Below are 24,553 nucleotides of genomic sequence, written 5' to 3' on the forward strand. Positions count from 1 at the left end.
TCCCCCCCCCCCCCCCCCTCCCCCATCCTTCTTTTCCCTCCTTCCTTCTACATCTTCTTCTTACTTATGTCCTCTTTGTCAATGTGTGCTCCTGGTATCAAACTAATGAAGTACAGGTTACTGAAAGTAACCGAAGATCGCATAAGATACATGCCAATATACAAGATACATAATTTCAGAAAATGGTGACGCATAGGACACAACAGAAGTCATCTCGTGAAGGTTTAGATCTGTGGATGTATAGGCTAGGAAGCAGATCACCTTTTCGTCCAAAAAAATTGGCTTTTGATCAAAGCAAACAACAATTGACTACATATCCATCTCTACCTTCTAAAGAAGTGTTAAGAATAGCAAAGAATCAGAAGATAAAACATCCTTTAACGAAAGATAGAAACCAGTGCTAAGCTTTATGCTTATGTGCTTAATTTATACCCATTCTGTATGCGATTCAACAAATGTACATTAGGTAATTACTGTCGGTGACAAAGTGACTGATACTAAAAATCAGATTTTACCTTCCACCATAGAGGAGAAACCCCAATGCTGCAAATAGGGATACACCTGCAAGTACATTATGTTAATACTTCGCAACAGATCCATGCAATGGGAAACACTAAAAATAAGTTAAATCTAAAACAAGAACCTGCAAAAAACATCTTGGATAAGATGAAGAGTACTCGAATAGGTTTCCACCACATTATCAGCCATAATATAATCTGCAAGATATATAAGAAACAAAGAAAATCAGCAATGAACATCCACCAAATAGGTACAGCAATTTAAAAGAGTAAACCCTTGTCTCACATGTTTCATGCAACAGTTTCATGAGAAAACATAAAGTTACATGTCTAACTGTGACACTGGACATCTCATCAAACAAAATGTAGTCTTGATAAAGTATCTCCAAATGACAGAAACATATTTTCTTATCAATGACACTTCGTTTGATATATCCCTAAGATTTATGAGTGGTCTCAACATTTTGTGAAATATTAGGCACTGTGCTCTCATTTCTGCTAATAGAATACCCTTAAGAAGGGAAAATTGTAGTAACTAATGATGCTCAGGTGGAGGGTATCCTTAACGTTTGGGAGTTGGAGAGGATGGCCGGGGTACTGAGTGAAATACCCTATGAACGACATGTTTAAGAATGTTGAGAAAAATTCTGATCAGATGAAACTTGTTGTCACTTTTAGAAATATATTGATGTCAAAACTCCCAGACCAGAGTTTATTTCTAGCAAGCACCAAAATAAATTGATGCTCCTGCCAAGGCATTCTTTTGAAATGGACCAAAAAGGAAAGAAAGACAAATAAATTGAAACAGAAGCAGTTTATATAAGTATTGCATAACTGTCACATATTTACCTGAATAGCATAAACCACTCCGTTGATTGTGAAGAAACTAGGTCTAAGCCCATCCGTGGACACAGCACGTGCCTGTCATAGAAAAAACAAATATGTTAACATTGAGAAGATATATATCTAGACAAAACTGAGACAGACCACAAGAACCTGGTAGTATATCTCAGCCCAGAATAATACTAGCAGAGCATAAGTTGTGAAGAATGCAAGACTTGGCATATCAAGCATAATATGTTGCACAATCTGCAAAAATGTAGCATACAACGTTAAAAATTAAAGGAGTGTAAAGACAAAAAACATCAAGATACTCTGTTGCTTAACCTCCGGGTGCAACTTCTGAACATCCCGACGAAATGTAAAAACTAGCGAGCGAACTGCCAAGAACATGAAGACACAGTTAAATAACAAAGACAACACGTCAAAACAAAGTGGAGTGTACAGGAACAATCATTTGAAAAGCATATGTAATGGAACTTCCCATCAGAATGTTCAAAAAATAATTAGAAGTAAAGAAAAGAAAGATACTGACCTCCATTCACAAAGAAATTGAGAAAGTGGAAGACTTTTTGAGTGGTCCAGCCATATTCAGGAACTCTCATTTGAATGCGAATTAATTGTACCTGATTGCCAAGTTGCAAAGTAAGAAACAAATTCCAGAGCCGCACATAAATTGAAGTATTGGTACTGGTAATAATAATTTTGTAGAGCAATAACTGAATAACAATATGATCATCCAATGCGCAAGAACATGCATGAAAATTTAAACAAGTATACCAAAATCAATCAATGAGACACAAACAAACCAATTGGCAAAATTTATGCCCCCTTTTTTTTGCATACATAAACCAATTAGTGGAAATTAGACAATTTCAACTTTTGCCAAAAATATACATACTATAAGTGCATATTCTCCCTGGTAACATATAATAGTTTTGCCATGACTAAACACTTGGAACACCAACAACAACACCCGCCATACCGGAAATAATAATCATGAACTTTCAGGGAGGAAAAGGTGCAATCCTTTAAAAGTTTTACCTACTTCAACAACTTCCCTTTTTAGTTTCAAATTTCAGTTTTAATAACTTTCAAGTGTCTATATGAAATCATATAAAGACAATTCCTATTTGATATATCTATTTAAGCAAGTATTTTCCGGTTAAGAAGCAATTGTCTCTTGAACAAATTGTGTATTAATCTACTATAACTATAGAATACTCCCCTTTCGCAAAATACCGTGTTTATCCGAATGATCCCAAAACGACGAAAATCTCTCTTTTTCCTCTCCCTATCCATATGAGCCAGTGTTGTGAAAGGCGATCGCCTCGTCGCCAATGGCGAGAGGCGAGGCGACCTCTCGTCGCCTTTTAGCTTTGTGGCTAAGCAATATTCAAACGGCGATGCCATGGCGACAAAAGGAGAGAGGTGAGATGCAAGAAAAGCAAGAAAGGCGTCACCTTTTGTATATTCTTAAAAAAAGACTACCGATTTAGGATTTTAAAAGTTAAAAGGTAATTTTAAGGCTTACGACTAGACTCCTTCGGCGACCAGGCAAAATTTTCCGGCTACTCGAAAGTCCAACCAAGACATATTTCTTCTTTTCTTCTTCAAACTTCTTCTTTTTGGTTTCTTTTTCCTTCTTCTTCGGAGTCACTTCTACCTCTGTTTTGACTTTTGTTTTGTTTTTTTCGCATTCATGTTCTAGAATTATAGTATGTACTATCTATTTTTAGTTTTGAATTAAACTATTTGCTAATATGTTATTGCTATTGAGATTTTTATTATTTACATATGCAATTCAATATTTTAATTTTTTGGTATTAATTGGTGCCGCACTTCAAAAAGGCGAGTGCCTCGCCGGTCGCCTCGTCTTGTGGCGAGGCAGACCCTTGTCGCCTTTTGCCGTCTAAAACACTGATATGAGCCAAACTAAAGCTCTGCTGAGTGATAGTTCTAGTAAGCGCCCCTTGAAAGCTTGATGCATACTCTATGAGTTATCTATCCCCGTTTCAAGGACCATCAAAAACAAGTCTAAAATGCCTCAAATTCAAAAGTTCCACCTAGAATTCTTCCCTTGACGAAAACATCAAATTTCGGAGTTACATGATGCACATGACATTCAAAACAAACAACTAACGAGCAACAGAAAACAAATAATCAGATTCTTCATACATCTCGAACACATATACGAGCCCAATCTTACTTTACCAATCAACATAACAATATAAAAAGAGCAACCCAGTATTGGATGCAAAAAGCCTATTTACACAGCTCAAACCTGTCACATCCTACTAACATGACAACATCTTTACCGTCTAGACCTCCTTTCTTCTATACTAAGCTCCTACTATGCACTGAACCACAAAGGTCTATTGGATGCAAAAAGCCTATTTACACAGCTCGAACCTGTCACATCCTACTAACATGACAACAACTTTACCTCCTAGACCTCCTTTCTTCTAATTCACAGGGAAGGATGCTTACCACCTGATGGAACCTCTCTTATCCCAATCAACATAACAATTATGTTTAAATTAACTCATAAAATTCCAAACTCAAACGCTGAGACGTAAAGAGAGAGAGAATTTACAAGAGCAACGACGGCGACAACGCCGTAGAGAACAGCAAGGACATGGAATATACGGTTTTGCCAATCAAGAGATCTGTTCACATCGTCCCACCAATTGATTGCATCATTCAGATGATACGCCACCACCGCCACCGCCTTCTCCGACGGGCCTACAACCATCTCCGCCCGTCCCATCACCGGAGATTCCAAAATCAAACTCACCAATTTCAAAATCCCCCCAAAAAAAATCAAACACCAAAATCGGCAATTACCTTTTTCAGAAATTAATTTTTAAAAAAATTCATTTACTATTTTTGTTTATTTAAATTTGTATTTTTTTCTTTTCTTTTTCAAAATGGCCGGCTAGAAAAAAAAGGTATTATTTTATTATATATAAAAACAAATACAATATTCAAAAAAACGTTTATAGGGTAATGTTGTCCTATACATAAATATATTGGGGTGTGCATCGGTCGATTCGGTTCGATTTTATGTATTATCGGTCCGGTTTATTGGTTTTCGGTTTTTAAATATGCTAACCCAATAATAAACTAATAAGATATTCTTTATCGATTTTTGATTTATCGGTTTTTAATCATTATCAGTTCGGTTTCGGTTTACCCAATAAGAAAATGTCCGTAAAATATTATATGTCTTTTCACTTCTCTAGATGTTTTGATATAGTGAAACAAGAAAGATTATGAGAAATTACATCAATAAGAGAAGATATAGTAGGAAGGCTATAATTACATATTATTGCCAAAACATAGTATGTAATTTTTTATGTTAATCAAATTACGGACCTTTACAAACTTGCAAATGCTACAACCTATAATTACAAACTAAAACTAAAATAAACTAGTACAACACTAAAACGAAAACTAAAATCAAATAGCTTCAATTGTGAACTCCTTATTTTAATCTTTAGATTTTGAGTAAATAGTAAAAGTTAGTAAAGCGGCATACTGTGAAGTTGCTAGAGTTCTAATAATTTGATATAGTTATAGTGTTTAATTATATATTAAATTATTAATATTAATAATTAGAAAGGGCAAAATAATAAATTATTACCATTTTATTGGGTTATCGGTTTACCCAATAACCCAATAGTAAAAACTGATACTGAACCAATAACCCAATAAATTATTTTTATAAACTTATTAAAATCCAATAATTCAGTAACCCAATAACAATATCCAATAACATTTTTTCGGTTCGATTTTTTCACACCCTTGTCCTTGATGCATTAGGAGAAGGAATCAACTAATAAAAACTTTAGTCTAAATAATATAGGATTAGGATTTCGCATTGTTATAAATAGAGGTAATTCTTTAGCTATTTTCTATTACGAGAAATACGCATTGTTATAAATAGAGGTAATTCTTTAGCTATTTTCTATTACGAGAAACACGAGAGAGTAAAATATCTTTCTTTATAATAAAAAAAATGTTGAATGTTCAGATGAATAATTCTAAATCACGTTATACGTGGTGTCTTGTTGGATTTTTGGTGCTTTTGGTGGACTGATGTTTGGATATGATATTGGTATTTTTCGAGGAGTTTTTGTTGTGGATGATTTATTTGATTAAATTTTTCCCACATGTTTATCAAACAAAGTTACATGCTAAAGAAAATAACTATTGCAAATATGATAATATGCTTCTCCAACTTAATCAACATCGTTGAAGAACTTGTTAAAGCCTTCTAGCATTCTGCTACTTGTGATTGGTGTGTTATTGCAAGTCTTTCAGCAATTTACTGGAATCAACGCTATTATATTTACGCGTCTGTTCTGTTTCAGACTATGCGATTCAAGGCCAATGCCTTGCTTTTTTCCTCTGTTATTATTGGAATTGTTAATGTTGGAAGCACATTCATTTCGATCTACCTTGTTGACAAGGTTGGAAGGAGGAAATCGATCCACATATCTTTCACTTGATCTTAAAACAATAATAATTCCCACCAATTGCTTGCTTCATTCAGATGGTATACCACCTTCTCCGACGAGTCTACAATCATATCCGCCTGCCCGATCACTGGAGATTCTAAAACTCAAAAGAATTTTGCAATTTCCCTCCATTACATTTTTTCTCCATTCTATCAAGTATAAATTTAGATAAGAGACATGTATCCTATTTAATTTTTAAAGGTTAAGATTATATTACATAACAAATATTATAACCATAATTAAGTCAACGAATTTTGAGAAACTACTCTCCAAATTTGGTAACAACAAAATATTCCCCACAAAAAATTGATATCCATTAATTTCATCTTATATTGAGACCAAATTAAATACTCCTAACACATTTATTTAATACAAGACGAAGTTAAATGATATATTTATAAATCTCCAACACATTTTTTAAATGTATATATGAAGTTAAATGACACGTTTATATATTATGCTAGTTTGAAATGAAATAAATCTCAATTCAATAATTTTATTTTATTTTTTAATTTTTCATCCGATTTTCGATATTCACATTGGAGCCCGACTAATTTGAATTCGCGCTTGAAATTCCCTTTTTTTATTTCCCACTCGGTGTTCGATAGTCCCACATTGGAGCCGAAAAGTCCTTTTTTCCTCTAAGACCTCTAGGTTAAGGATGACGAGTACTTACTACTCCACAATTGTTGTTGATGATAATTCAATTTTCGATGATTTTGGGTTGATCCGAATGCATGACCCGATTTGAAAAGTGACCCATCACTTCTGCCCCGAATCCGACGAACATTCCTCGCCCGCCCTCTCATACTTTTCCGATTCAGAAGACTTTTCCTCATACTTTTGCCGCTCTCAAGCTTTTTACACTACAAACCGAACGCCACCGGAAAATCCTCTGTAAGTCGCCGAGAAATAGAGAGGATTTAGTAGAGATACAGGTGAATCATCGATCAAATGGCTCGCCAAGCGACCAAACTGATCGCAAATCTGTCAAAAAAGCTGAGTTCTAGCAATCCAACACTCGCTGCTCAGAACAGATTGTTTGGATCGGCACCGCCTCCGCCGGCTGTGTTCGTTGATAAGAACACACGTGTCATCTGTCAAGGCATTACAGGGAAGAACGGTACCTTCCATACCGAGCAGGCCATCGAGTATGGCACCAAAATGGTAAGTGATGCTTTTTTCTGGTAATAGATGTGGATCTAAAATATTAGACTAGTAGATGCATCGTACAATACATCTGTATTTAGTATAATCATTTGTATATGTTTACAATTAGTATTATGGAAAAGTTGTTTCCACATGATCTGTATATCATGAGTTTGAGAGGTGGAATAACTACTAATGCTTGTGTTAAGTTAGGCTGTAATTTTTTTTTAGTTTGTTGATAACAGTGGTATGCGTGTTTTGCTTCTTTTAGAGTTACTGATATGTTGGCATAATGGTTCTGTTGCTCATACTCATGTTAAAAGTCCTTGTATGATGTGCACCCAACGGTATGTCATTGTGTGGTCAATGAGGTGGGAGAAAATCACGAGAAACTAGGCTTCATTTCTCGGTAGAGGTAGTAAATGCTGGTATTTTTATCCCTATATGTCTGCTTTTATAGTTATTGCATTTGTTAGTATAATAAGTTATTGCATATGTTAGTATAATAGTTCTTTTGCTAATACTCATGTTAAGTCTTTGTATGATGTGCACCCAAAGGTATGTCCTTGTGGTCAATGAGGTGGTGAAAATCATGAGAAACTAGGCTTCAATTCCCGGTAGTGGTAGAATATGCTGGTAATATTTTCCTATATGTCGTATCTATGTATTGGGGGATACTATATCTGGTATGTGTCAGATAACGATACCTGGTGGTATAGTTGAGGTGGGCAAGCTAACGTACATGACACCATTACCCAAAAAGGTTCTTTTCGGATGTTTTTGAACTCCTTGTGTCTTCAAGGTCTTTTCTACATATTTTGTTTTCTGAATTTTCCTTAAAATTATCACTGCCAGTAATGCTGCGAATTTTTTTAGAGTTTGTCGCAATTTGCAGCCATCAGGTTGATCTCATTTGAACAAGTATTTGCATTCATTTCTATGTTGTGTTCTTTCTCTTTTTGTATCCGATGAAGAAAATGCTAATTTCTGTATGATATGCTCCTATTGAAAAAAGTCTACTCTTTAATAAAACTTATTTGGAAAGTTTTGTTCTTGTTTTCATTATAGATTTGCTCTTTTTTATTCTTTTGGCATTATGTTAGGCATCTGAAAAGAGAGAATTTCTGTTTCTCATTTTGACTTTCATTTGGTTAAATAGGTTGGTGGAGTGACACCCAAGAAGGGTGGAACAGAACACTTAGGTCTTCCTGTCTTCAACACTGTTGAAGAGGCAAAAGCAGAGACGAAAGCTAATGCTTCAGTGATCTATGTACCTCCTCCTTTTGCTGCAGCTGCTATTATGGAGGGGTTGGAGGCTGAATTGGACTTAATTGTTTGCATTACAGAGGGAATTCCTCAGCATGATATGGTAAGATACAAATCCTTTCTATTGGAATTTTCTCGTTTTCCCCTCATTATAGGTTGGAGAATTGTACACCGCTTCTTAAATTCGTGCCCAAACAAACTAAAACACGTAAATGAAATCGAAGGAGTAATATATATCTTTAAATATAGGAAGTTCAAAACAGTTGTTGAAACATTTTGATTAGAAATGGCTGAAGGAATATTCTCACTTTTGATCCTTATCCCTTTAGGAAGAGGGATTTCTTAGTGAATCATATTTTTTCAGTGAGTTTTTGAGAAAGTATCTCCTAGATGAAAGCTGTTCTATTGGTCTGTGAAGTAACTTTTCAATCCCCCCCCCCCCCCAATAAAGAAAAAATACATTGGGATAAAGATCCAAGCATGAAGTGGAAGAAAAGACTCATACATGTGTAACTGTAAGTAGTTGAGCAAAATCTTTTCTGATGACTAAATGCGTCAATGACCAGCACAGAAGTGTTCATCTATTAAATGTGGGAAGGGGTGAATGAATTAGAAACTAGACAACTGCCGCAACTTTAAGGATCAACAATAAAGAGTATTAATAAAAGCTACAAATCATTAAAGGTATGAAGGATGTGTTAAAGTGAGCATATGGGCTTAAATCTACAGTCAAAATGAAAAGAAACTTCTCACGCTAACATTTTCATTCACCTTCCTTCCATTTTGTTTATTAGGCTACTCGTTTTTTTGCTTGTGTATTATATATGTCAAACATTTGTACGATTCTTGTTATTTATTTATTGTCATAGTCAAGAACGATATTTTTCTCCATTGGCAGAAATGAAATGATGCAAGGGGTTAGAGCCCTTTAAATGTACCTTTTAAATTCTAAAAGAACCTTTTGGTCAGATTTTTATAATATTATTTAGCCTGAGATTGTCTATTCAAGATTTAAAAAGAAATGTGTTGGCCATAAGACATTTGTAATATTTGTTTTATGCTATCTACCAAGTGTCAATTCCTGCTTTTGTTGCGTCGAATGTTTTGAGCTCTGGATGAGTAATTCGAGGAGAGAGTAATCTTATAATTGAAGTTTCGGTCATTAGATTTTCTAGAGATTCTGCTGAACCTTAGTCATGATCTGCATTTCTTTTCTATCTTTTATAATATGCTTTTCAAAATGGATATTCCATATTATGCCTACATAGTTACATAAGTCTTTCAGCTATTTTTCAACAAGCTTGTTTTAAGTCAACAATATTGAGATCTTGTAGCCTGGGAACTGCATTCCAAGGTAATGAATGCATCAAGATGGAAATGACAACTGGATCATTGTATCACATTCCTGGTAGTTCGTGTAATAGTAAACTTAGGACCTAAATGGATGAGAATATACTTGAATTGTAGCACTAGCACTATTACATGGGTCGAGACTCTAGTTGTGAGCTGCTCGATCCAACAAAAAGATACGGTATAGTGGGAAAACCTCCAGATGAGTTTTTTTTTTGGGGGGTTGGGGGGGTTGGGCAGGTGCTTCTTTCCTTTGTTTTTGGGTAGATTCTATAAATGTTACAATTGGGATAAGCTTGTTAGGTGAACTTGCACCTTTCTGTTTTTACTCGTTATTTTCTCACTAGCTTGTTTTCTTTGTTTTTTTTCCCCATGCAATATAGGTTCGTGTAAAAGCTGCTCTTAAGAAGCAATCAAGAACTCGGCTGATTGGCCCGAATTGTCCAGGTATCATAAAACCAGGAGAGTGCAAAATTGGTATTATGCCTGGATACATTCACAAACCAGGACGTATTGGAATTGTTTCTCGATCTGGCACACTGACATATGAAGCAGTAAGATTTATTCCCTGGAAACATGTGGTCCATAAAACTTGTTTAAATTTTACATATTTATGGCGAGCCACTAAAGATTTTGACGCTCAGAAGATTCTCACGAATACATCTGGCGAAAAAAGGATTCAATTAAATATTTCCTTTTTTCAAAACCCTACCTGTTCATTGTAACACCACATTTGTAGACCTTTTCTGTTTTTTACTTGATGTATTACTATGGATCTCTGCCTTCATAAGGTAGGGTAATACACTAGGTATGTTGTTGTTATTGTTGTTGCATTTCTATGGCTTTCCCCTTTAACCACATTGATCCTAGAAGTTTAACATTTGAAATGCTAATAGGCTTGCTATATCTAGGAAGAAAATCAATCCTTGAATATACTTTCTGACTCAATTATGCTGTTGTAATGTGTTAGCCATACACAGGTTAATTTGTTATTTTTCTACGGTTTTTTTTCAGTGATGAGATTTGAAGTTCTTATCATTGAATATGAATGTGTATATGCGCCTTGACACCATGAATGTTGGGAAGATATAGAAGTCAGAAAGTTTTTTCTTGAATCTGGTTCCTGCGTCTCATATAAATTAGATATTTCCTCTTAAAATATGGCACTGGGAACGATCAGATCTGAATCCTGAGGAATAGTATCTACTTTATATATGTTCTTTGGTGTTAATATTTGCTTGCTATACACTAAAGTTTGGTTGTGAATTTCTCTTTTGTTTTTTCTGATTTATTCTTTTATTGTTCTGTGATTTCTAGGTTTTCCAAACTACTGCTGTTGGCCTTGGGCAATCAACCTGTGTAGGGATCGGTGGTGATCCTTTCAATGGTACAAACTTTGTTGATTGCTTAGAGAAATTTATTGCTGATCCACAAACAGAAGGTAAATCTTACTGAAGGATTAATTTAGCTAAGCTTAGTGTAGAACATGATTACAATGGCATTTTCTTCTTCTGTGTGTTTGTGGTGAACTTGTACTGATAGACGACAATAAGATATTAATCTATTTAAGAATTATCAGATTTCTAAGTTACTTAAAATTTGTTACTGCCATAGTGCAATAGTGTAGTAAACAGCAAAACTTTGTAGGAGAAAATTTGCTAAAGGGCTTCTATCAATGGAGATGGGCCTGCCAAGCCACCAAAAAATGGGAAGAACACAAATTTCTTGCCATTTACCTTGGTGACCTTCCACTAAGTATCCAACCGAGGGAAAGAACTGTTTGCAGTTTCTTATCAGATTAACCGTCTCCAGAAATGGATACTTCCTTCTGTCAATATCGTTGTTGGACCTTTAGACTTTTTACTTACTTTTGTCTCTACTCTTTATTGAAATTTGTTCGTTTCACAAATGTTCCTGCTTTTCCTAGACTTGAACTATATAGAGTCCATTTGTATGGAATTGGGAATGAGGTGATAACAGAAGTTAGAATATCAATGCACCATCTTGAAAGAAGATTAAGAACATCCTATCTAAATAAACATGCTTGTTGTTTGCCAGGTATTGTTCTTATTGGTGAAATTGGTGGCACAGCAGAAGAAGATGCTGCAGCCCTCATAAAGGTTCGTGATGATTTAATAACCTATGTCAGAAAAAAGTATTCCAAAATTCTGGTTTAAACTATTGTGTAAGACCGCTTGTTTAGTTCTTTTGTGTGATGTGAATTTCTCTCCATCTCGGTTTGGAAAATTGTTTATGATAGAGGTCAATCTGTATTTTTAGTGCCATACAGTCAAGAGTAATAGTTATCTTATTGATATATATTATAATTTCTTTCAAATATGGCACTATAAAATTTAAATGAGGCATGTTTTGATGTTGGGTAAGAAGGACATCAGTCAGGGAATGCGCTATAGGGGTTATATTTTGTCTCTACTAAAGTTTAATCTTACTTGTTGAAATATTTATTAGTGATAGTTTATTTATCAAAATTCCACAATTGATCAAATTTAGGCAGTATATTTATTTTAGTTTTTTATTTCATGGCCACATAAGTCTTGTAGAATAGGAGTGCAATATATATTTTTTCTTTTTTGACAAGTTATTTGATCTTTGTTTATTTCAAAAGAGAACGTCTTTTGGACAAGCATGATCTGTTGTTATCCATGTCAAGGCTGTACTCCATCTAGTGAAATTCAGTGTTGTAAGAAACTGGATGAGATGGTAGTTGTTCCAATAGGTACGAAAATTCCTTCTGGCAGGTATGTTATGGCCGTACCAGTTGTCAAGGTAAAAATAGTAAAAGAACTCACCTCTATCATTCTTCTTGATCTCTTGCTTCAGTCCCACAACTGCATGCGAGATTCGACACCTTTGACCTTCCCATGTCCCAAAAACTCACACCTATTATGTTTTCAGCTGTCACTTTTTCCCCAAAAATATATTCCCTAGTTATAGGTTTACCTTCCCAACTGGGTAAAATTTACCAGTAAGCTCATTACTCTCTTGACTGAAGATTGTTGTCCCACTTCCATTTGTAATGTCGATTCCCCTCTGACTTTTTCTTATTATACTTCTTATATACTCCACTTGGATTTTGAAACTTCCCCTTGAAAAGGCTAAATTACCTCTTGTGGTGGAATTCTAATTCTACGCCTTATGTTTTTGACTTCAACCTGTGAAAAAGAGAACATTCTTAAGACCACTTAGACCAGATGTATTTTCGCTTTCTTTGCCTGGCTCTTTTTATTGAATCTTGTTTTGTGGTTCATCAGACCTTCGTTCCACGAAAAAGCAGTGTTTCAGATATTATCCATGTCTTTAAATTTACGCTTTTGATCCTGCATCTGCTGGCACTGCTCTATGATTCGCATATGGGAATTTAAAAGAGTTATTGTTGTGGCCCCAAAGTAAGGACAAGATGCTCCTTTAGCTGCTTGTATTTTTGAGAGGATATCCAGAACTTTGTCAGATTATCATGTCATAATTTTCTAAAACATCCAGTTCGTAGCCATGTTTCTGAGGTTGATAGCATTTTAAGTTGTGCTGAATAATGTTTAGTTTTCACTATTGTTTATGTATTTTGCTACTCAACAGGAAAGTGGAACTCAAAAGCCTGTAGTTGCTTTTATTGCTGGATTGACTGCTCCACCTGGACGGCGAATGGGTCATGCTGGAGGTACTTGTTGTTCATAAAATATTTCAACTTTTGATTACACCCTCCACATCCCCCACCCCTGGGCGAACCATAACGATCTGGGATTTATTAAATCCATTCTAGTTCCATACAAAGAAGTATAAGGGGATGTTCCATGTTTAGTTTATGTTGTTCTATGTGCCCTTCAAAAAAAATCTCCCCTCCATATTTTTTTTGTCCTTTTATAATGTCCGATCAGAAGTTTTATTGTCGAATTTCTTATATATCTATACTTGGTGAAGGTCATATGACGGGATTCTATCTGAGTAATGAACTATGTTTTCCATTTCATGGCCCCTCAAACCAAAAATAATGGAAGAAAAGTAAAAGAATGCATCAGAATTGCTTGTTATTGATACTAAATGGGAACTATCTGCTAATTATTGATATCCACAATTATTGAGGATACTTTTGTGATACCTGGCTTCATTCTCTTTTCCTCGTCCCATTCGAAATTACCAGGAAGGGGCATGATCACTCTTCTACTGTGTTGCTTTTCTGCATTATCACGTCGATGATTGAATATTGCATGAACTATAAAAAGATGCTTCAGTTTACCTGCTGTCACGCCTAGAGAAATGGTTTAATCCTTGATTTTTTATTGAATCGCAGCTATTGTATCGGGGGGAAAAGGAACAGCCCAAGACAAAATCAAGGCACTAAAAGAAGCTGGAGTTACAGTGTGTGAATCTCCCGCGAAAATTGGAGTTTCAATGCTTGAGGTGTTCAAACAGAGGGGTCTCGTGTAAGCCTGTGGCTCAACAATATCTTCATTTGAAATTTTTTTTTGCTTGTTTTGTTCGCGGGCATACGCGATATTATGATGCCCTGTTATCCCACCACCATAACCCATTTTTGGCAGATAATAACAAAGAGAAAATTTGATGGATATGAAATATTATCCAAGAACCATTCAATAAACTGTGATGGTTTATTGTTATTTAGGTCTGAATTTTCATGTTATGACAAGATGTTGCAACAATGCAAATTCATATATATTTGTATTGTACTGAGAGCATGCTTTTGGACCAAAGCAAATTCATAATACAAGACTCTTATTATCCTTATCATTGATTTGCTATTTTCTATCCTTGCTCTTTTGGCTTTCAATTGCTATATATAAGTTGACATAATACATATATTGGATTAAATGTACTAAAATGTTCTATTAGCAACAAAGATAGGTTAATTATATTTACCTTTATTTTAAATCAAATGTTAATTTCATTCAAAATAATGTACAATTCTAATCATCAACAACAATATATATATATATATATATATATATATATTATATATATATATATAGTATAATTTCATCATTTAAGTCTGACGAGGATATTGTGTACAAAGATTTTCCTATCTATTTTAAGAGATGAACTATCGAGTGCATGAACTGCTACTTTGTTTCAATTTATATGATATTTTATTTTTCGAGAATCAAACAGTTTAAGTTTGACCTAAAAAATGCTTATGGAATTTTTAATTTTTTCTAAAAAATAAAATTTATATATTTTAAACTACGTAAAACTAAAAAAAAGTACTATTAAGTGAAAATAATTGACAATTTAAAAGATATATATAAAAAACTTATGGCAAAAATAGATTTGTTTGAACTTAAAACTTCAAAATATGTCACATAAAAAGTAAATCAACTATTAGTCAAAATACATATATATTATCAATTACTCATCTTCCCTACCTAAACAATGATGCAATTCCGATAAGAAATGAGAAAATGGATAGTTGAAATGTATTTTAATAAATAGTTATAGGTAAGAAATTTCACCTAAACAATGATACAGAACAACGAATAATTAAGATATTTCTAATAAATAATAGATGATAATTCAAATAAAAAACTCGTACATCGTTGAGTTCATGTACAAAAACTCAAATAAATAAATGAAACATCACTAGCACGTAGAAAGGGAAAAAAGGATAAATATAGTCTGAACTAACGTAAATGCTATGCAGATACCTTCCGTTAAACTTTAAAGACATTAGTGCTTATGTCGTCTAAAAATTAGAGTATATATATATCCTTTATATTAACATAAATACACGCGTGATAATCTTATCCACTGACCCAATAACATCGTATGGATAAATAAGATTGCACTAAATGTTCCTATTTAGTCTTCTGTTAGAGTCTTTTATACGATTTAGTTTTTAAACTATAGAAACATGATAACGAAGGATATTGCATATCATTTACGATAGTTGATAGTTGAGGTATAATTGCCTTTTTTTTGTTCCTTGTAGAAGGTACTGGAAACTAGAAAGTGGATAAAACTCACTTCCCATGTTTTAGACCACCAAAATTCTCTTTAACAATGGCTTCTTCATCATCATACAAAAAATTCGAGACGCGAAAACGAGATCCAGATCCAAAATCCGCTGTTCTATTGGTGATTGATATGCAGAACTACTTCTACTCCATGGGTAAACCGATTCTACCAGCAATCAAAACCACAATCGATCTCTGCCGGCGGAATTCCGTGCCGGTGATATTCACGCGCCACTGTCATAAGTCACCGGAGGATTACGGCATGATGTACGAGTGGTGGAACGGTGATATTATCAGAGATGGAACCGTTGAAGCTGAACTTATACCGGAGTTAGATCGGAGAGACGGTGATTTGGTGGTCGAAAAACACACTTACAGTGCCTTCAGAGGTACTTTTTTTTTTTCAGTTACAGTCATTTTTTTCTGGTTGCTCTGTAGTTACTTCTTGTTCGACTTTTTGGTGAAATTTTAGCTAAGAGTTGTCAAAAACATAATTAAACTATAACATTTTGTGAATTTCATTGGCATAATATATGAATGTAGTCCTCCAACTTTGAGTGTGGATGAGTAGACGGTTGAACTTGTATAATATTGAACAAATAGATATACACATACTACTATGCTCGTCCTACGTACGTGTATCCTACAGTGTAATTCACGTGAAATACACTTGTCTTACATGGAAATTGATTTGTATTATGTCGTACCACATGTATCTATTTATTCAATTTTATATAAGTTTTAGTGTCTTCTTGTGCGCATAGAAAGTTATTGAATATTGATGCTAACTGAAGTCAAGATAAATGACAAGCTTATGTATTATGGCAATCTGAGATCTCAACTAGATATTGTTCTATTTAAAGTGAAAGGTTTAAAAACACACATGATTCGAGTTTCATTAGTTTTATATATGAACTATCACCAAATGTTTATCGAAACACATTTCAACTATAAGTTGTTCTCTTTTCGTACTTAAAATATCACTATTGTTCAGGTAGGACAAGGAACAACAAATAGTTGAGGTCTGTTTTGGTAAATATTTGGTGATACTTCAGGTAGGAAAAGTGAAAACAAATAGTTTAAGTAGGGAAATCGAAAAATTGGGATATTTCATGTGTGTTTTTGACCCTTCGCTCTTCTATTTATCTACTTAAATTTCTTTTGTATTAAACACACTTAGGTAACGAGTTGATTTACATACGCGTGTTGTTTTGTGGAAATAATATTTGGCCAACTCAACATTCATGTGTCTTTAGGTACAAAGAGTGATAGCTTAGGTAGGTAAAGATAACAACGAATAGTTGACGTATGAAACTCACGAGAAAATTGATAGTTAATGTGTGTTATTGACCATTAACTCTTTTAGCAAATGATTTTATTGATCTTTTAAACTACCATCTAAGGATTTTTTCGAGTAAACTGAATATAAGTCTCAATCTTATATTTTGTAAGTTATTGTACATGTTAGATCACAATCTAATGTTTTGTATGTAAAGTTATTCAATATACGAGCAAACATTAGACTTGAATCTAACGTTATCGACTGAAAAGGTAATTTTATAAGGACTATATTAGCATACCTTTGCAGATACAAACTTAGAGGAGAAACTGTTGGAAATGGGGATAAAGGAGGTAATAGTGACTGGAGTAATGACCAATCTGTGCTGTGAGACCACAGCCAGAGAGGCATTTATTAGAGGGTTCAGAGTCTTCTTTTCCACAGATGCAACTGCAACTTCCTCAGCAGAACTGCATGATGCTACATTGAAGAACTTAGCTTATGGTTTCACTTATTTGGTTGATTGCAAAAGGATTCAAGCTGCCTTTCTCAATTCCCCGAGCCCTCAAGAGTTGAGGTATAATAATCTATCTTGCTTGGTTTCTTCAAAAATTTTGATAAGTGCGTGTTGGATCCTGAGCACTCAGGAGTAGGTTACTAAACCTGTGTGGCTCCGACACTTGAAAAAATATTGATAAGTGCGTGTTGGATCCTTAGTACTTGATAGTTAAGGTACAATAATTATGTTGCTTGAACTTTTTTAAAAAAAATGTCGATATGCGAGTGTTGGATCCTGCACACTCAGGGGTTAAGTACACCAACAACATTATATGTTGCTCAAACTCTTCAAAAAATGTTTATAGGTGTGTTTGGATCCTTAGCACTCAAGAGTCGGGTACAACGACCTGTGCTGCTTTGTCTCTAAAAAATTGTTGATAGTTGTGGGTTTGGATCCTGAGCACTCGAGAGTTAAGGTACAGCAATCTATGTTGCTCGAACTTTTCAAAAAATGTCGATATGCGAGTGTTGGATCCTGAGAACTCAGCAATCAAGTGCAACAACATATGTTGCTCAAATTCTTCAAAAAATGTTTATAGGTGGGAATTGGATCCTGAGCACTCAAGAGTCTGGTTAAACGACCTATGCTTCCTTTAAAAGTAGTGTAATTTTTAGAGATCTGTCACGGGTGTGACAATATTTCGGTGAGTATGAGCGACATAGATGACAACTATGATGAAATATTAGTCATGTCATCCCAATTTATGTGATGCACTTTGACTACAGACATTGTTTTTTAAAAGAACATTTGAGACTTGTGGTCTAAGTTCGTTTAGACATTAGTTTTTTCGCTTCCTTTTTGTTAAAAAAATATTTCAAAACATGAATAACGCTTTAGGTTACACTGTTGCTTCGTGCCTTGTCACGGAAAGTAAATAAATAAGTGATAAGTTTTTTTATCGTAGCTAATATTTCCGTGGTTAAACATCGTCTTTGTTATAGTTTAGTAGTACTAACGATGAGGTTTCACGGTGTATGCAATTTGCAGGTAATATTGTAGCGACGGAGGAACTATGGAGAAATACTATAGTGAGTAAATATTTGAGAATAAGCAGATAGATGTAAGATAAAATGAATACATGACAAGATGTACCTTCTCATGTCAAAGGTGAGTACTTATCTGTATCGAGTGTTTATATCGAAATAACGTATTTTACCTTCAAAAGATATGTTTACGATACGTAAATCTCATATATGTCTATAGGCTGGTTTTATATTACATTATTTTCCATATTATATGTTTTGGAAATTCAATTATTTTCACTATATTTCTATAGGCTGTTTTTATGTAAATTATTTTCCATAAAATATGTTTTGTTAAGTTTGTCGAAACTCTCTCTCTTCTCTCTAAATTCCACTTGTGAAATTATATGGAGAAATTATACGGAGTAGGTGGTGGCTACTGTTTTAACCTTTCAAACTATGAAAAAAGGTGACATCAATTGAGAGTATCATTTATTAAAAGGGAAACTTACATAAATATATTAAAATAAAAAATATTTATCATTTACAGTAATAATATCTTTTTTTCACTTGATTTTTTTAATTCATTTATAATACAAGTTTAATACATATTACAAAGAATAATTTATTATTCATATATAATACAAGTTATAATGATGGATAATGCATTTATCACACATTTTAATAAATTTATAATAGAGTCAAAAGAGGGAGAGAAATGACACGTGTCATCATAATCACAACGCGCAATGGATGCCCACGTGTTGATAAGCATGAAACATGATACTAATAAATAAAGTGTCTTAGGTGAAATGGTGATTTTAAATTTCACTTTGCACCGTGAAGTCACTAGCATATGGGGATTTGAACCCAATCACTCCACAAAGAAGTTCAGCGTCTAAACCAACTAACCCAACTGGCTTTTGTATCTTTTGGTGCCTAATAAAATAGGACAACTTTCACATATAGCAAACAAAAAATTCATATTTGTATGTTATAGCAAACTTTGCATAATTGTGCTCCATAGCAAACATAAAACTGTATAATTTGCTATACATATACAATTGTATAATTCGCTGGCCTAAATTGTATAATTCGCTGGCCTATTTCGCTGCAATTGTATAATTTGTCTTGCATACAGTTGAATCGAATTAAAATGTATGTATATTGCATAATTATAAGTGTATAGCAAGAAGATATATGTTTTTCTCGCTTTATACAAAAACAGAAACACAATATATACACTTCTGTTGTATAAAGCTAGAGAAAATTGTATTTCACTGCAATTGTATATTCGCAATTGTATAATTCGTTGGCCTTTTTCTCTGCAATATTTGAAGTAAAATGTTTGTAAATTGCATAATTAAGTGTATAACACGAAGATATACATTTTTGCATGTGTATATACAATTTTCTCTCGCTTTATACAAAACAGAAACAGAATTATACACTTCTGTGTATAAAGCGAGAGAGGCGAGCGAGAATGGAGAGTGGCGAGCGAGATTTTTGGGAGAGAGACGCTGACAAATTTTAGCTAATGTTTGCTATGGAGCACAATTAAATCAAACCCTAGCTATTCCATTTAATTTAGGTTATTAGTTTGCTATTATATATACAATTTTCCCAATAAAATATGTCTACCTCAAAATGTACATATATACGTATATATATACATAATTTTCCAAAAAGTTAACGAATGCACGTGCACCAGTAGTGAACTAGTGATACACGTGGGCCCGCCCCTAGTTCAAACTCCCATCAACAGTTACTGTAGTAGCACAGAAATTAGAAACATGTAACTGCAGGGGAAAATGAAATCTTATATTACACTTCTATTACTTCAAGAAGTCAAGTTATACATTGATTGAACTGTATGAAGTTGACGATAATAGGGTTATATCAGTGCGATGAAGGTAAAGAGCGCCAGCTATTGACAAGAAGCATAGCGTGATCTCGAGAAAAAGTGGACATCTGTTGAAGTATAACATTTTTCACGGGATGAGCTGCAGCTTCACCAGCGCGAGCAGCAAGTTCCAGATATACCACAGCTTGCATCCTATCCCCATCCTGTTCAATGTGATCGCGAGTGGTTATGAAATCGACTTCAAGCCTAACTACAGAGTTATGAAGTGGAAACAGATTGTCTACTCGCGATCCAGGTATCATCGTTGGGTTCTTACTGAAGACCGCAAACTTTAGCTAGACACTAGCAAGGCTTCGATTATTCATATTTGGAGAGAGGCAAACAACTCCGCTGACTTCCTAGAAAATGAAGGTCACAAACATATAGGAGAGATTTGATAACCCGGGAAGTTGTTGGAAATGGAGTCTCTTCTCCTAACAGGTTCAATCCAAGTAAGTTTATGAACAATATTACATGTTCACTGGCTACTAGGGAATAAAAAGGAATGAGGTTTGGGTTTTATTCCGCGTTTATACTTTATTTACGAGGAAATTGAACTAGAAAAGGAGTGGAGGAGCAATTTAGGCACTACTTACAGAGTATAGACTCAACCCATGCTCAAGCTGGGCTTTGCTATGACCTCGATCAGCTGCTCTCTTCATCCATTTTTTTGCTAATTCATGAGATTGCATTAAACCTTCTCCAACCGAGTAGCATAATGCTGTGTTATACATAGCGCGGACATATCCACCTTCTGCTGCCCTCAAGTACCACTTTGCCTATGCAATTAAGAGGAAACCTTTTAAGTATAGTTCTCATTAGGCATATTTCTGTAATATAAACAGACAGTTAACTTAAATGAGGTACACTTTTCATACCGTTTCCTGGAGATTTCTCTTCGGACCATGACCTTTATGTAAAGTAAGTGCAAGCTGGTATTGAGCACGAACATGACCAGAAACGGAAGCTTTATAAAGCCATTTAACAGCTTCCTCGGGGTCCAGAGGATTCACTACATAAGAAGATAGAGTCAGTGTTTTGGACGTAAAGGCAACAAGGGTCTGTGGAAGGCAACATAAGACCGTCTGCCTCTCCTCGCGTGAGGCGCTCACCTTTTTGAAGCGAGGCGTTAATTAATACCAAAAACTTAAAATATTTAATTGCATATATAAATAACCAAAATCTCAATAGCAATAGGCAGGACAGAAAATGATTTGAGACGGCATGATTTCACAACACTTGCATATGAGCCATGTCAAAAAGGTTAAGCCAGTCAGAGTAGGAAGAAAAAGGCAAGGGGCTCTACTCACTAAACCTTTCAAAGCTATCAACTTCCTCCTCATTATTCGTTAGTATTAATTCACGCGATTAAGGTTGTTATCTTCCACATATTCAGCTTAGTTTGATACAAATATCTATAATGCATAACTTACAGGCTAGCTAACATGTTCCCTTCTGAACCCTAAAGCCTATATTGCCTCTAATACAGCTGAATTCCTAGGCCTAGACATGAATGAATATAACTCAGGGATCATAGATCATGAGTCCAGAACATATGATGCTATCAACACTGCAAAGCTAGTTCTTTCACCGATAAACAGCTCCAACAAAAGACATTCATCCAATCCACAGAAGCAACTGAACACATAAAGCACAAATAAAATACTGCAACAATCACAGCACCTAATGGTCAAGAAGAACCACGAAGCCTTAACCTCAATTCTCAGTATGCAGAATTACTGGTAACCTAGTGAAATAGTCGAAGTTGTCTGCAACCTACCTCGAGACAACTGTTCGTTAAAATGAAAAAAGAAGAATGAACGATCAAAATCACACCTAATCCTGATTTTTGAGTTTTCTACCTAACAAATCACGATTTACTTATACAAAACACATCCGAACTATTCAGTAAATTCTCTTTTCCTATCTTAAGTGTGTTTTTGACTATTAACTCTAAAGTAAAAGATAATGCAACAGTCTGAATACCCTGCTAGTAAAAGTATACGAAGAGAGTATGTTGCACATAATCCGCACCAATACATGTGCTAGTACGAGTTAGCATAGACTTAATCAATTAGTCGAGGTGAGTGCAACCTAGCCCAACACTATAGTTGGCCTTGACAGTGTAGTGATTCTATCCATCTCCCTACGGTTTCTTTTGCTAGTATGAGTTAGCATGGATTTAATCAAATAGTCAAGGTACGTGCAACCTAGCCCGACACCATAGTTGGCCATGATTATGTAGTAATTCCACCCTAAAAAGCGAAAAGCAGTAACTATTACTAGTTAACCCAAGCTGTTGTGGTTCCATTTTCGAGCCTGTTTCCGATTCTTCCAACCTTGAATCTAGATTTCCATGTATAATTTATAGATATTGAGCATCAAAGTTTATGTTTTTACGAAAAAAAAAAATGCAACAATCTGAATACCTTGCAAGAGAGAAATCCCCAAATTGCACTGACCAGCAGGGTCACCAAGTTCAGCAGCTTTTCTATACAAACTAATCCCTTCTTCTCTTTTCCCCATCTCCCAATAAAGTAACCCAGCATCCACCATAGCTAGTGTAGACCCACGAGCAGCTCCTTTAAGGAAAGAATCAAGGGCTTTACTCAAATTACGCTTAACCCCACCTCTTCCATGCTTAAATCTCTTACCCCATCTGAGAAAAACCATAGATTCTCTTAAAGGTCGAAGTGCCTCGCACCAAGACTTGCATACTAGAGAAGATGCCCGTACATTCGACAGCGAAAACCTAGCAGCAATTTTCAAGATAATATCGTAGGGAAGCTGAGAAAAGTCTTGATTGTAGCAGTACTGATTACTACTACTACTACTGCAACAAGAATTTGATGATGATGGAGGAGTTGTTGTATTGATCTTTTTGGAGTGATCGGAAAAGGGGTTTTCCGATGGACGATTTTGAAGATGGGTCTGTTTTCTGATGAAAGGGAAAGCGGTGAAACGACGAAGGCCGTCGGAACTGGACTTGGTCGCCGGCCATGTTTTCTGATTCATGCCGGTGGAAGGAAAGCAAGGAAGAGAGAAAAATCAGAGCACGTGAGATTTTTCAAAGGTGAGTTATTTCGTATATATATAAGTAATGTTCATTTAAAAAGGGTTTTTGGTCATAATTTTTTTAAACGGAAGAAAAAGATAAATTTATCCTCGAATAATTGTACATGTTATGCAGATATATGTTATATCTTTGAGATATTGGTGTTTCTGTCTTTTAAAAATTAGAGTATATGCTTTTACTTTGACGGAAGATTAAATATGGACATATGGCGCAATCTTATCCGTTGATAAATGTCAGATCGATGGATAAGATTGTAGCACATGTATATCTGTTAGTATAAAGAGTATATATGCTCTAGTGTTTAGACGGCAGATTCAACAATGTATCAAAAATATAACGAAGGGTATTTACATATCATTTACGATAGCTCGAGGATCTCTTTTTTAAAAAATATTTATGAAGTTGATTAAAAGAGGGATTAAATATTTTCTAAAGACAAAAAATCAATGTAAATTATTTTTCCTCACACATGTTTTTAATATATATATATATATTAAAAATTTCTCTCTCGCTCGCCTCTCTCGCTTTATACAACAGAATTGTATAAATTGTGTTCCTAATTGTATAAGCGAGAGAAAATTGTATATACACATGCAAATATATATATCTCCGTCTTATACACTTATAATTATACAATAAAAGTAGTTCCCTTCCCAAGTGTCTTTTGTCTTTATCTCTTTCTCGTTCTATACAAATTCAAATTGTATATAATTTCTCTCTTTTCATTTTATATAATTCGATTCAATTGTATAACCCCTGTCCACGTCTCATTTGCTTTTCTTCCTTTCTCCTTTTATACAAATTCAAATTGTATATAATCGTCCTGTATACTTATAATTATACAATTCGTTTTATATACTTCGTTTTATACAATTCTCTGCCCAAGTCTTTTTTCTTTCTCGTTTTATACTCTTCGTTTTATATAACTCGCTTCAATTGTATATGTATAGCGATTTTACATATATATATATTTGCTATGAAGCGTAATTATGCAAATTTTACTATAGCACACAAATATAAATTTTATATTTGTTATATGTAAAAATTGCCCTAAAAATAAAGCTGAGTATGTATGTATATATATATATATATATATATATATATATATATATATATATATAAAAGAGGTCACACAAAAAGACTT

At 34.4% G+C, this 24,553-nt stretch overlaps 4 protein-coding genes across 6 annotated transcripts in view; 2 read left to right on the forward strand and 2 right to left on the reverse strand.

Moving 5' to 3' along the window:
• Positions 1–4,274, reverse strand: part of LOC107008760 (tobamovirus multiplication protein 3) — a 7,658-nt gene extending 3,384 nt beyond the window's left edge. Inside the window, exons 1-7 of the mRNA XM_015207920.2 lie at positions 3,955–4,274; positions 1,894–1,984; positions 1,686–1,738; positions 1,515–1,607; positions 1,368–1,439; positions 644–716; positions 516–561 (exon numbers count right to left, since the gene is read on the reverse strand). Coding sequence (XP_015063406.1) covers positions 516–561; positions 644–716; positions 1,368–1,439; positions 1,515–1,607; positions 1,686–1,738; positions 1,894–1,984; positions 3,955–4,128 — 602 coding nt within the window. The 5' untranslated portion in view covers positions 4,129–4,274. The remainder of the gene's footprint in view (positions 1–515; positions 562–643; positions 717–1,367; positions 1,440–1,514; positions 1,608–1,685; positions 1,739–1,893; positions 1,985–3,954) is intronic.
• Positions 4,275–6,598: 2,324 nt separating this feature from the next.
• Positions 6,599–14,407, forward strand: LOC107008301 (succinate--CoA ligase [ADP-forming] subunit alpha-1, mitochondrial). Its single transcript, XM_015207278.1, has 7 exons — positions 6,599–7,048; positions 8,190–8,399; positions 10,030–10,200; positions 10,964–11,087; positions 11,705–11,766; positions 13,241–13,322; positions 13,953–14,407. The coding sequence occupies exons 1-7, from the start codon at positions 6,836–6,838 to the stop codon at positions 14,087–14,089; spliced, it is 999 nt and encodes a 332-aa protein (XP_015062764.1). The 5' UTR covers positions 6,599–6,835; the 3' UTR covers positions 14,090–14,407.
• Positions 14,408–15,602: 1,195 nt separating this feature from the next.
• Positions 15,603–18,733, forward strand: LOC107027279 (nicotinamidase 2-like). Its single transcript, XM_015228488.2, has 3 exons — positions 15,603–16,019; positions 17,219–17,486; positions 18,456–18,733. The coding sequence occupies exons 1-3, from the start codon at positions 15,677–15,679 to the stop codon at positions 18,457–18,459; spliced, it is 615 nt and encodes a 204-aa protein (XP_015083974.1). The 5' UTR covers positions 15,603–15,676; the 3' UTR covers positions 18,460–18,733.
• Positions 18,734–20,230: 1,497 nt separating this feature from the next.
• On the reverse strand, positions 20,231–23,409 carry LOC107008915 (F-box protein At1g70590-like). Of its 3 annotated transcripts, none has more exons than XM_015208129.2 (4): positions 22,763–23,348; positions 21,212–21,345; positions 20,930–21,112; positions 20,231–20,497 (listed from the first exon to the last, which is right to left on the reverse strand). In XM_015208129.2, the coding sequence occupies exons 1-4, from the start codon at positions 23,346–23,348 to the stop codon at positions 20,330–20,332; spliced, it is 1,071 nt and encodes a 356-aa protein (XP_015063615.1). In that variant the 3' UTR covers positions 20,231–20,329. The 3 variants fall into 3 exon arrangements, with proteins under 3 accessions (XP_015063615.1, XP_027769881.1, XP_015063624.1); XM_027914080.1 differs by having other exon boundaries at positions 20,357–20,767; positions 22,763–23,409; XM_015208138.2 differs by having other exon boundaries at positions 20,357–20,692; positions 22,763–23,408.
• Between the last annotated feature and the right edge of the window lie 1,144 nt (positions 23,410–24,553).

Source organism: Solanum pennellii, chromosome 1 (assembly GCF_001406875.1).
Source record: "Solanum pennellii chromosome 1, SPENNV200".
NCBI lineage: Eukaryota > Viridiplantae > Streptophyta > Magnoliopsida > Solanales > Solanaceae > Solanum > Solanum pennellii.